The 13,838-nt window shown below is 41.6% G+C and overlaps 1 protein-coding gene across 7 annotated transcripts in view; it reads left to right on the top strand.

Moving 5' to 3' along the window:
• Positions 1 to 10,748: 10,748 nt before the first annotated feature.
• The window catches only part of TMEM67 (transmembrane protein 67), a 64,011-nt gene continuing 60,921 nt past the window's right edge, over positions 10,749 to 13,838 (top strand). For all 7 annotated transcript variants that reach the window (XR_008504183.2, XR_008504184.2, XR_008504185.2 and 4 more), the window contains exons 1-2: positions 10,749 to 11,241; positions 11,883 to 11,971. Coding sequence is in view for 3 of the 7 variants with exons in the window: in XM_054498923.2 (XP_054354898.2) it covers positions 11,019 to 11,241; positions 11,883 to 11,971 (312 nt within the window). In the remaining 4 variants the exon portion in view is untranslated. The remainder of the gene's footprint in view (positions 11,242 to 11,882; positions 11,972 to 13,838) is intronic.

The following is a 13,838-nucleotide window of genomic DNA, read 5'->3' on the forward strand; positions in this document are numbered from 1 at the left end:
GGACATTTGGGTTGGTTCCAAGTCTTTGCTATTGTGAATAGAGCCGCAATAAACATACGTGTGCATGTGTCTTTATAGCAGCATGATTTATAGTACTTTGGGTGTATACCCAGTAATGGGATGGCTGGGTCAAATGGTATTTCTAGTTCTAGATCCCTGAGGAATCACCACACTGACTTCCACAATGGTTGAACTAGTTTACAGAGCTTCTGCACAGCAAAAGAAACTACCATCAGAGTGAACAGGTAACCTACAAAATGGGAGAAAATTTTCGCAACCTACTCATCTGACAAAGGGCTAATATCCAGAATCTACAATGAACTCAAACAAATTTACAAGAAAAAAACAAACAACCCTGTCAAAAAGTGGGCAAAGGCCATGAACAGACACTTCTCAAACGAAGACATTTATGCAGCCAAAAAACATGAAAAAATGCTCACCATCACTGGCCATCAGAGAAATGCAAATCAAAACCACAATGAGATACCATCTCACACCAGTTAGAATGGCAATCATTAAAAAGTCAAGAAACAAGTGCTGGAGAGGATGTGGAGAAATAGGAACACTTTTACACTGTTGGTGGGACTGTAAACTAGTTCACCATTTTCTATACATGCAACGTATGTAGAAGCATGATCAGCAATTGTGTCTTCGCTGCCTTTACTCCACCTGTACATACAATGACTGAGCTAACCAGCCCAATAAAAGCACTGTTTTCACTGTTGCTCAGAGAAGCACTGCTTTAGGAACTTTCCCCAGTGTCCTCCTTACTTGCTGCAAGTAATGAAATCCCCTTGTTAAATCTACTTTGGTTGTTATCATTGGACTGTCACCTTCCAAGCTAACAAATCCACCTGTTGTGTAGGTAACAAATCTAGCATTTATTAAGCGTCATTGACTATGAGTCAAGAACCTTGCTAAGTCCTCTGTATCACAGTTCCATTCAAAAAAAAAAAAAAAAAAAGAAGAACCTTGCTAAGGCTCCTGAAAGACAAAGATAAAAAAGGTATTGTCCTCTTTCCTCAAAGAGCTTACATTCTAGCAGAGGAGAAAGCACACACAATCTACTAGTCATTACACACAGGAAGATGTGTGTATAATGAGATTAGGACAGTGGGCTCTCAGGGCAGGCAGACCCAAGTGTGAATACAGCTCTGCCACTTCATTACTGTGAATAAATTCCTTATATTTCTTCATTGAAAAAGTAAAGATAAAGCCGGGCGCGGTGGTTCATGCTTGTAATCCCAGCACTTTGGGAGGCCAAGGCGGGCAGATCACCAGGTCAGGAGATGAAGACCATCCTGGCTAATATGGTGAAACCCAGTCTCTACTAAAAATACAAAAAATTAGCCAGGCATGGTGGCACGTGCCTGTAGTCCCAGCTACTCGGGAGGCTGAGACAGGAGAATCACTTGAACCCAGGAAGTGGAGGTTGCAGTGAGCCGAGATCATGCCACTGCACTCCAGCCTGGGTAACAGAGCGAGACTCTGTCTCAAAAATAAAAAATTTAAAAAAAAAGCAAAAGAGTAAAGATAATAGTACCCGCTGTACAGGGCAGTCATGAAAAATGAATGAAATCATTAACACTCAGCACAATCCCCAGCACATAGTAAACTCCAGTATAACTTAGAAATCAAGAAGGTTGGCTCAGAAATCAGAATATCATAGTTCCAAGCCTAACTCTGCTACTTGCCAGCTATATCACTTTAGTTGCTGAATCTCTCTGTGCCTCAATTTCATCATGTATCAAATGAAGATGACAATAGTAGGGATGTTGTGTAGAAAAAGTTAGCACACATATACATATACATATAAATATTAAGCAAGACGTAGTAAAACACGAAGAAAGCCAGATAGCATGTTTCCCTGATGTCCCTCATGCTCTTTGCCAACTTGTTCCCTGCAGTGGTCTTCAGAGATGCAACTACAAAACTCCTAGGGATTATTGGAGCACAGTTTGGACACTGCTGATCAAATAAAGGAGCTTGGTCTGGTCAGTTGTGTGTGACAGAAGTTAGATTCAAGAGACTCAACAGAATTAAATGATTTATGGTAAATAGAACTGAACAGGACCTCCAAATTCCAACTTGGATAATTTTTTGCCTGAGTTAAATGGGAGTCTTGTCTCTGGGGTCTTGACTGACAATCTATCAATGTTATAGGTTCAGAAAGGAGGTATGTAGAAAGGATACTGGATAAAATCTCTTGGTTTACTGGTGGAGCTTTGGATCACAAATCTCAAGAGAATCCATTTAGTGAATGGGGCAAGACCCCATGTAAAACAGGATGTCCTTCTGCTTAGCGTTCCTTTCCCCCTGGGTACCATGCAATCCCAGCTATATAAAACAGAAGCAAGTAGCAAGAGGAAGACCTAAGGATCTAAAGACAAACTCTAAAGAGAGAGAATTTAAGGAAAAAACCAAAAAGTGTAAACTCAAATGTTAACAGCGATAGGTTCTTGGGCTCCCAATGCAATGGAATAGAAATTGACATGAGGCCAAAAAAGTTTTCCCAGGCAAGGCTTCATTAGAGCTTACACCAAGGCATAAGAGGGAGAGAATTCCCTGACTGACTCTCCAAAGAACAGAGTCAGTTGGGCTTTTTTATTAGGCAAAGCGTGGGAATTGTCATCAGGGATAGGGTATGCAGGTCAGCATTATTGGTTGCAATGCTTATCTTGAGTAATGGGCCACCTGGTGGATTGGCCTGAGGCAACAAGGCTATAAATAATTTGTTTAGTATTCCTTCCCAAGGGAGGGCACTCCACAACCTTGCTTATCTCCTAAGGCCAGTTCCTGGAATTCTTTAAGTAAAAGGACTATTAGCATTGTGATAGTGGTATGGATTTTGTGATCAGTGGGAATGCATGAAAGAATACTCTAAGTGAGGGTGAGCTGAAACCGTGTCCTGTTCCTACTCTGTCTGACAAAGACCATGTCATATGGACACAAAAAAACTTCTGTCCTTTAGGACAGTGGCCAGAGATGTGGTTGCCTGAGAAGTTTTTACTGCCCACTGCACAGACAAAACCAGTTCACTGAGACCATGGTATTGCAGTAAAGAAAGAGTTTATTATGCAAGACTGGCCATATGGGAGATGGAGTTATTATTCAAATCAGTCACCCCAAAGGCTTGGAGGTTAGAGTTTTTCAAGGATAGTTTGGTGGACAGGTGATTAGGGAATGGGTGCAGCTGAATGGTTAGGGTTGAAATCATAGAGGTATGGAAAACAGTCCCCTTGCACTGAGTCCACCTCTAGGTGGGGGAGAGGTTTAGGGGGGTGGGCATAGGACCAACTGAGTCATGAATCATGAATCCAGATGGAGTCAGTCTGAAAAATATCTTGAAAGACCAATCTTAGGTTTTACAATAGTGATGTTTTCTATGGGAGCAATTGGGGAAGTCACAAATCTTGTGACCTCTGGCCACATGACTCCTGGGCAATTAGGGATTATAGAAACTACATTTACAGTTTAGCAAAATTCAGTCCCCTCTCATAATCTTAATCTTGTGGCCTTTCATTAGTTTCACAAGGGCAATTTTTGGGCCCTGAGCAAGGGGGGGTTAGTTTTAGGAAAGGGCTATTATCATCCTTGCTTTCAAGTTAAACTAGAAACTAAATTCCTCCCATAGTTAGCTTGGCCTTCACCCAGGAATGAGCACCCCCAGCCTGTGAGGCTAGAAGCAAGATGGGGTGAAGCCATGTTAGATTTCTCTCACTGTCATAATCTTTGCAAAGGCAGTTTCAGAGGCTCTGTTGTCCTGGACCCAAACCCACATTGGCCCTCTGTCCTCTTCCTTGTGATGAAATGAGAGGAGAAGACATCAAGTTCCCCTCAGGGTTTGGAAGTCAACAATAAACTAAAGAAGGAAAGGAATGAGACACGTTTTATTTTCCACTGCAACAAATGTGTATTAAATGCTTACAATGTAAAACTGTTGTGATGGTGCGCACCAATAATCGCAACTACTTAGGAGGCTAAGGCAGGAGGTTTATTTGAGTCCAAGAGTTTGAGGTGAGCCCTGGGCAACACAGCGAGACACTCCCAACCCTGCTTCTCAAAAAATTTAAAAAATAAAATAGCCATGTGTGGTGATGCACACCTGTAGTCTCAGCTACTTGGGAGGCTGGGGCAGGAAGATTGCTTGAGCCCAGATGTTCAAGGCTTCAGTAAGCTATGACGGCACCACTGTACTCCATCCAAGGTGACAGGCTGAGACCCAATCTCTAAGAAAAAATAAGAAAACAAAATAAAATTGGCCAGGGAGGTGGCTCACATTTGTAATACCAGCACTTTGGGAGCCTGAGGCAGGAGGATCACTTGAGCTCAGGAGTTTGAGACCAGCCTGGGCAATGTGCCAAAACCTCATCTCTACAAACAATACAAAAATTAGGTGGGCATGCTAGTGCCTGTCTGTGGTCCCAGCTACCCAGGAGACTGAAGTGGGAGGATTGCTTGAGCCCAGGGGGCCGAGGCTACAGTGAACTGTGTCCGTGCCACTGCACTCCAGTCTGGGTGACAGAGTGAGACCCTTTCTCAAAGTAAATACAAAAATAAATAAAAATAAAATAATGATAGAAATAAATGCTTACAACGTGCCAAGCACAGTGCTATGCTGAGGAGGCAGTGGTGACCAAAACACACACACACACACACACACACACACACACACACACACACACACACACACACACACACGGTCCTTGCTTTCACAAAGCCTGCAGTTCAGAAAACTAAAACCAATGAAAGAATTACCCAACTAACTGTGAATTTACTACAGGGATAAGTGCTATGGACGAGAAGTCCATGGTACTGTCAAAGTATTTCACAGGAGACCCTGGCCTGGTCAGGAAGGGTGGGAGATGTTCCCTGAAGAAGTAATGAATGAGCTGCTTGGAAAGGAGGAGTTAAAAAGATAAAAGGAAATTGCTGGGAAGGGGAGGGAGTGGTCCAGGCAGAGAAATGAAAAGGCTTGGCAGCATCCAGGGAAGGAAAAGAAGGCCAGTGCAGGTACAGAGCACAGGAGCACACAGGCCAATGCAGGGCTGCAGGAAGAAGTCAGACCATGCTGAGGGTTAGGGTTCACATTAAGGACTTTGATCTTTCCATCGGAAAACCAGCAGGCAGATGACATATTAGGACTTGCATTTCAAAAGAGTACTCCAGCTGAGGTATGGAGAATGGATTAGAGAGTGGTAAGAGTATGTTCATGAAGACAGGTTAACAGGTTATTTTGGCTTCTAGTTTAATGTGACAGTTTAAACACAGGTATTTATCTCCACTTCTTCCAGAAATTCTAATAAAATAACAGAGAAGAAACTTTTAGAAAGACAAAAATTAACAAGAATAAAGAGAATAGGGTAAGAGGAACAGCAATAAAACTTTGCAAGCAGGAAGTAAGTGGATAGGTGATCATTTCTTCTATGGAGCCAAGAGAGCTGAATCCTACATTAACAGTGGGAAGAGCTAAGAAGCAATCTTACATGCACCAAAGAAGTCCTCAAAGGCTTAGGAGACGTTAGTATCTTCTGTTTGTGGAGGGGAGTGAAAACAGGAGAAGTGGTTGAACATCAATTTTCAAAGCACTTTCCTTCCAGTACCTGGAAACCTGTCTCTCCCCAACTCCAACAGAAGATTGAAGGTTTATTCTCAGTGCATTTGCAAACAAGGATTCTATTTAATATATGTAAAAGAAGGGCATTATGTGAACGATGAAACTCACACCCTCTAAATATTACACCCAGGCTTAAAATCTCTAAGGAGAAGAATCTTTCTGAGAAATTTGATCAGCACAGTAGGATAGGGAAAGGCGACAGGAAGAATGAGGGATTGCCCTAAGAAACAACCCAGGCAAATCACTCCACACATTGTAGCCCAGTCAACAAGCCCTTCCTATCTTTGTAGAGCTTCTAATTAGCTTGTCAGTGTGCCTACTTTTTACTTTTTTTTTTTTTTTGAGACAAACTTTCGCTCTTGTTGCCCATTCTAGAATGCAATGGCGCAGTCTCGGCTCACTGCAACCTCCACCTCCTGGGTTCAAGCAATTCTCCTGCCTCAGCCTCCTGAGTAGCTGGGATTACAGGCATGGCCACCACGTCCAGCTAATTTCTGTATTTTTAGTAGACACGGGGTTTCACCGTTTTGGTCAGGCTGGTCTCGGACTCCTGACCTCAGGTGATCCACCTGCTTTGGCCTCCCAAAGTGCTGGATTACAGGCGTGAGCCACGGCGCCTGGCCGCCCACTTTTGTGTGTGTGTAAATGGCAAAAGGTCCCAAGATTTAGGAGGAAAGCCTTTTATACAAAACATAACTTTGAAGAAACAGATTATGCAACAGAGGGAAACTTTAAAACACTACTAGTAATGTATTCCAGGAAATAAAATATTGCAGCATGGAAGAATTCAAGAATGCCATAATTAAGATATAGCCAGAAAACAAAAGAGAGCTCTTAGAAATTAAATTTATAATAGAAGAAATGAAAAGTTCAATTCAATGTTTGACAGATACGCCCAGGAAAATCTTCCAGAAAGTAGAACCAAACAAAATAAAATGAAAAATGAAGCCTGGGCGCGGTGGCTCACGCCTGTAAACCTTGCACTTTGGTAGGCCGAGATGGGCAGATCACCAGAGGTCGGGAGTTTGAGACCAGCCTGACCAACATGGAGAAACTCCGTCTCTACTAAAAATAACAAAATTAGCCCTGCGTGGTGGCACATGCCTGTAATCCCAGCTACTCAGGAGGCTGACGCAGGAGAATCACTTGAACCCAGGAGGCGGAGGTTGCAGTGAGCAGAGATCGTGCCATTGCACTCCAGCCTGGGCAACAAGAGCAAAAAAACTCCGACACACACACACACACACACACACACACACACACACACACACACGCCAGGCGCGGTGGCTCACGCCTGTAATCCTAGCACTTTGGGAGGCCGAGGCGGGCAGATCACGAAGTCTGAAGATTGAGACCATCCTGGCTAATACGGTGAAACCCCGTCTCTACTAAAAATACAAAAAATTAGCTGGGCGAGGTGGCGGGCTCCTGTAGTCCCAGCTACTCCGGAGGCTGAGGCAGGAGAATGGAGTGAACCCGGGAGGCGGAGCTTGCAGTGAGCGGAGATCCCGCCTCCTGCCACTGTACTCCAGCCTGGGCGACAGAGCGAGACTCCGTCTCAAAAAAACAAACAAAAAAAGAAAACAAAAATGAAAAAATAATCTGAGAAAATTAGAGGAACAGTCTAGGATGTCTAGTATGTTAAAGGACATGAGTTTCTTTGCTGGATTGCAAAGTTACAACAGGTGTTCCACACAAAATATGACAATGAAACATGCCCAGACACATCACTGTACAATTAAGAAAAATGAGAAGGTGGGGCACAGAGAGGAACATCCTGAAGACTTCAAGAGAGTAAAAAACAAGTTACACACAAAAGATTAACAAATCAAAAGGGCACTAAGTGTCTGGAGATTGGGAATGAACACAGGGTTCACCACACAAAGTGCCCCAGCTGTAAGATCTGAACCTCACTAATTCGCCTTTCTCACCACAACCTCCACTTCTGTTTTTCACCTTCTTTGTAATATTTTAATTCATTAATCTCATCTTGAACTTACTTGCCTTTAGCTTTTCTTTATTCCTGCCCAGAAAAGCACATCCAGAGATTCAAAGGCAACAATAAAAAGCAGGGCTTAAGAGTGTGGGCTCTGCATTATCCAAAGCGAACTTGTCACAGAGAAAACTTCAAAATTAGGGTTCAGCCTGAGTGGCCATGTGGGTTCTCAGCTTCATGCAGGAAGGAATTCAAGAATAATCTGACAGAATAAAGTGAAAGCAAGTTTGTCAAGAAAGTAAAGGAATAAAGAGTGGCTACTTCATAGGCAGAGCAATGGCATGGACTGCAAGACTGAGTATATTTATAGTTATTCCTTGATCATATACTAAACAACGGGTGGATTATTCATGAGTTTTCCAGGAAAAAGGTGGGGAATTCCTGGAACGGAGTGTCCTCCCTTGTTAGACCATGTAGGGTAACTTCTCTAAGTGGGCATGGCACGGGCAAACTGTCAAGGTGCTGGTGGGAGTGTCTTTTAGCATGTTAATCCATTATAATTAGCATATAATGAGCAGTGAGGATGACCAGAGGTCGCTTTGGTCACCATCTTGGTTTTAGCAGGTTTCAGTCCTCTTCTTTACCTATCCTGTTTTATCAGCCAGGTCTTTATGATCTTATCCTGTGAAATCAGTCCTGCCAACCTCCTATTTCTTTCCTCCTATTTCTTTCCACAGGAAAGAAATAAAATACTGTGTGTTCTCACTTATTAGTTGGAGCTAACATTGTGTACAGATGAACACAAAGAAGGGAACAATAGATACTGGGTACTACTTGAGGGTGGAGGGTGAAAGGAGAGTACGGTTAAAAAAACTACCTATTGGGTACTATGCTTATCACGTGGGTAAGGAAATAATCTGATCCCCAAACCCCCGAGACACTCAATTTACCTATATAACAAACCTGCACATGTACCTCTGAACCTAAATTAAGGTTTAAAACAACAACAACAAAAACTCAAAGAAAAGTATGGGCTCTGGTGTCAAATTACCAGGGTTAGAACCATGAATTAAGTGTGACCTTAGAAAGTCACTTATACTTTCTAAGCCTTGGTTATTTCATCTGTAAATTAAAGGTGATGATAACAGTCCCAATTTAGGATCAAATGAGATATTGCAATGCCGGACACATTAACAGTGTCTCCATGGGACTAGCCCAAACTGAGCCTACTCTGTTGATAACAAAATGTCGTGTTACCTTTTAGATATAACAGAGCCAAAAACTGCAAGTCATGTAGCCCAGTCATGTGCAATAGAAAAAGCTTGGACCTCTAACAACACCCAAAACCAATGAATCCTTTCCTTGGATCCAAGACTGGGACATGACTGGAACCTGAACTTGGAACTCTTTCAAAAGTGATGGGTCCATTTGCCTGGAAGATCAGGCCTAAAATCGTCCTCTACTTACCTTTTTCTAAATGGTCAAATTTAAAGTCCTCCAATCAGCCTGCCAAGACACATTCCTAAATTCTTCCCTTGGCTTTCCAAGCCCATAAGTTTACCCCAGACCCTAAATCAGGGAAACAGATTTGAATGCACTCCTAACTCCTTGCTGACCAGTTGTGCAAATAAAGACTTTTTTTCCTCAAAAGCTTGTGCCACATAGTATTGGCTTCTGTGCATGCATTGGATAGAGAGCTCATTTGCTTGATAACAAAAACAAGCTATTAATACCTATTATTTCTATTATTATCCATACCCCTAGCTCCCACCATGTTAAATATTCCTATAACTTTCATTTCTGCCTTAAAATTCTCTTTATCCAATAAGTTTTCGCTTAGAAGCTATCTGCCACAGGTATCTTCCTTTAATATCACAACCATCTATCCAGCCACCCAAATCAGAAACCTGGAAGTTATCCTTGATTCTGTTTGTTTACTTCCTATGTCCAAATCATAACATTCTTATAATTCTTCTTCCTGAATAGCTCCTTTATTCATCCTCTCCTGCCTCTCCCTTCCTCCATGGCTCCAATTTAGACTCTAGATTTCTACCTCAGCCTCGCAAGTGGTCTCTAACTCTAAAAGTTTCCATATATTTGTCCAGGATTTTTTTTTTTTTTTTTTGAGATAGGGTCTCTGACATCCAGGCTGGAGTGCAGTGGCACGATCACAGCTCATTGCAGCCTTTGGGCTCATTGACCTCCTGGGCTTAAATGGTTCTCCCGCCTCAGCCTTCCAAGCAGCTGGGATCATAGGCATGTGCCACCCACCCAGCTAATTAAAATAAATTTTATTTGTAGAGGTGGAGTCTCACTATGTTGCCCAGGCTGGTCTTGAGTTTCTGGGCTCAGACAATCCTTCCGCGGTGGCCTCCCAAAATGTTAGGATTAGAGGCATGAGCCACAGTACCAGGCTTAGATTCCTTTAATCACAAAAGGTGTAAAGGTGATCTCATTTTATATACATGCCAACTAAAGAAAAAAATCAGGCTTTTAAAGACTCAAAGTTAGTTTTATTCGGAGTCTTACTGAGGAATGCAACCCTGGAGAGTCTTTCAAAGAGTTTATGTTATACTGGTCCAAAGCAGCTGTTCTGCCCCCAGTTTCTATATCAACGGATGGAGTTCTGCATGTGCTCAAAAGTTACATTAAACGTGCTCAGAAGTTACATTGGAGCAAAATCTCATCAAAGTTTTGTTTGGAGACTACATCTGGTTATAGATTACAGAGGCATAATCATTAATCCTGTCACACGTTATCTTAAGTACAGGAAGAGGCAAGAGCTAGGATCACTGACTGTATTTTTTTAAAAAATGAAGTGATTCAAGCAACAGATGTGGAAACCTGTGCTCTATCCTACTTATTGTCTTCAGGGCATTCTTCTGGAGGACTGCGTTCAGTCACTGAGTCAGGGGCTTTGTGAAATTTCGCTGGCAACAGAATGAGCAAACATGGTTTCTTTCATTTCCTACTTTGTCTCGCATACATGATTTCCTATGCTCAAACCTGGCAGGAAAGTTTTTTTATTTTTTCAGTCCTTGAGCTATAGTAATCCTTCACTGGGTTTTAAGTCAGTGGGGTTTTTTGACATCAAACTGTTAAACTACAAGTCATGTTTCCTTTAACGTGAAAATTACCTAGTCTGAATAAATTCTGATGTAACTATAACTCGACAAATTATGATATTTTCAACTTACGATGGGTTTATTGCGGGGAGGGGGCAGCCCTATCGTAAGTAGAGGAACTCTATACACGTTTGAAAATATCGCTGGGCTCCAGGGTTAGCCGGTCTCTAACCCATTCTTTACTGGACCTGCCAACTTCGCGCAGGGTTGGTAACCTAGCAACCAAGCAACACGAGCAGTGACTTCCGGTACCCGGACTTGGGTTGTCCAATCAGCTCAGCGGAGCCGCCGCAGAGGCTGATGGGGGGCTGGAGCGAATGAGGCTTCCAGCGTCGGTACCATGGCGACGCGCGGTGGGGCTGGGGTGGCAATGGCGGCTTGGTCCCTCTTATACGCCCGGGCCGTGACCACGTTCCTTCTGTTGTTCCTCCTTCGCTTCTTACAGGCCCAGACCTTCTCTTTCCCTTTCCAGCAGCCGGAGAAGTGCGACAACAACCAGTACTTTGATATCTCCGCTCTCTCGTGTGTTCCGTGTGGAGCTAACCAGAGTCAAGATGCCCGAGGTAAGACGGTTTGAGGTGGGCCCTGGCAAAAGTAACACTCCCGCCTTGGTCGGCCCCTAGTCCCTGTAAATGGAGTTTCACCATGTTGATCAGGCTAGTCTCGAACTTCTGACCTCAGGTGAGCCACCCGCCTCCGCCTCCCAAAGTGCTGGGATTACAGGCGTGAGCCACCGCGCCTGGCCCGAATACATGTATATTGTTTAGTGACGTAGAAATGTAAAATTTCCAGCAGCAGTTAAATAGTTTAATAGTTTAGTTATACTTGCACTTAAAATGGTAGCAGCACAATATCAGCTGTGTGCCAGTGTAAGACCTTTACGTATAATAACTAATTTTGTACTCATACTAACCCTATGAGGTAGGTACCAATTTCTTTTCTCCATTTTATTGTAGAGGAAGCCAAGGCAGAGAGTTTAGTAACTTGTTCAAAGTCATGCAACCGAGTAGGAGTACTACGATTGGAACTCAAGAAGTGTATTTCTGGATTTGAACCCAGGCAGTACTGGCTCCAGAATCCTGCTGTTAATCACCATACTGCTTCTCAAGATCTGCAGAGTTATTAAAAGTTTCACTATCTTAGAACTTTATTTTTATTTATCAAGGATAAAATTGGCTTTTTTTTTTTTTTTTTTTTTTTTTAGGAACTTCATGTGTATGTCTACCAGGATTTCAGATGATCTCTAATAATGGAGGACCTGCTATTATTTGTAAAAAGTGCCCAGAAAACATGGTGCGCATAATTTATTTTAAAATAACTTACCTGTAAAAAGTAGTAAGTTAAATATCTTTATTTTTCAAAATATAATTTAATGTTTAACGTTTCCCCACAGACTTTAAAATTACTATGCTAATTTTATTTTTACTAGAGTAAGTTTTGGGAGATCAGCGAAATTTTATGCAAACTTGGAGAAAACAGAAATGTATTTATTTCTTTTAAAATCTGAAATCCAAAAAACCATAAAGCTGTAAAAATTTAAGTTTTTGTTTTTACTCGTAGAACTCGGTTATGAAGAAAATTAGATGAATAAGGCATATAAAGAGCAGTTTGGGATGTGTGCAATTTGGGATGTGTATATTCTTTTGACTGATGCAAGTGGAGTTGTCTTAGACCTACCATGTCAACAGTTTATATGATTATTGATGTTCATAATGATATCTAAGGTGTAATTATTTCATGAAATACCAATTGCATTGATAGATTAAATAATGTCTGTTTTGTTAGTAATTTCATTGTATCGTAATTTTTGAAAAATTAATAGTTACTATATATAATTCTCAACATAAATATATTTTTCAGTCATGTTGGATAATTAAAAGTCTGTGTAACAGTTGTGACATTTACAGTAATGTTTCTTCCCATTGTCATATAAAAAAACATTAATTCTGGGAATTTAGCATGAAGTTATCAATTGTCCCAATTTACAGCTATCTGTATTACTTGTAGGTCTGATTACCATTTTTTATATTACCATTTATTTTATATCTTTATAATAGATTATAATAGATTACCATTTATTTTATATCTTTGCAAATATTGATCCTAGCTGAATTACCCATGATAAAAAGATGCTAATAAAAAGTGATCTCACAGCAGATTTCTTTTTCAGTGACATTGTTTAAGTTATTGTAATTTTTAAATTGTCCTATATAGGCCAGGCACAGTGGCTCACGCCTGTAATCCCAGCAGTTTGGGAGGCTGAGGCTGGTGGATCATGAGCTCAGGAGTTCAAGACCAGCCTGGCCAATATGGTGAAACCCCATCTCTACTAAAAATACAAAAATGAACTGGCTGTGGTGGTGTGTGCCTGTAGTCCCTGCTGCTTGGGAGGCTGAGGCAAGAGAATCACTTGAACTCGGGAGGCAGAGGTTGCAGTGAGCCAAGATTGCACCATTGCACTCCAGCCTGGGTGACAAAGTGAGACTCTGTCTCAAAAAAAAAATAAAATATAAATAAATAAATAAATAAATTGTCCTGTATAAATGTATTGCCAAATATAGGAGTATGTCTTGATAAATTCAGTCTTTTCAACCAAAATTTAAAATAATTTGTGGCATTATTTTTGTTCTTTATAAACTTTGGTTACATCTGTGTTTGTAATTATTGTGTTTTTTGCCCCAGGCTTTTCCTAAACCATATAATATAATAAGCCCAATTTTGAATGCTGTCATACTTTATCAAAAACCTTTACTAGGCCTGGCGCGGTGGCTCACCCCTGTAATCCCGGCACTTTGGGAGGCTGAGGCGGGTGGATCACGAGCTCAAGAGATCAAGACCATCCTGGCAAATGTGGTGAAACCCCATCTCTACTAAAAATACAAAAATTAGCTGGACGTGGTGGCACGTGCCTGTAGTCCCAGCTACTTGGGAGGCTGAGGCAGGAGAATTGTTTGAACCTGGAAGGCAGAGCTTGCAGTGAGCCGAGATTGTGCCACTGCACTCCAGCCTGGCAACAGAATGAAGACTCTGTCTCAAAAAAAAAGAAAAAAAAAACTTTTACTAGTACAAGCCATAAATGGCTAGAAGAAAATATTCTCATTAATCAATTTTAACAACTATGTGTATAATTTATATTTCATAAAATTTACCCAGTTTGAAT

This window comes from Pongo pygmaeus, chromosome 7 (assembly GCF_028885625.2).
Source record: "Pongo pygmaeus isolate AG05252 chromosome 7, NHGRI_mPonPyg2-v2.0_pri, whole genome shotgun sequence".
Lineage (NCBI taxonomy): Eukaryota > Metazoa > Chordata > Mammalia > Primates > Hominidae > Pongo > Pongo pygmaeus.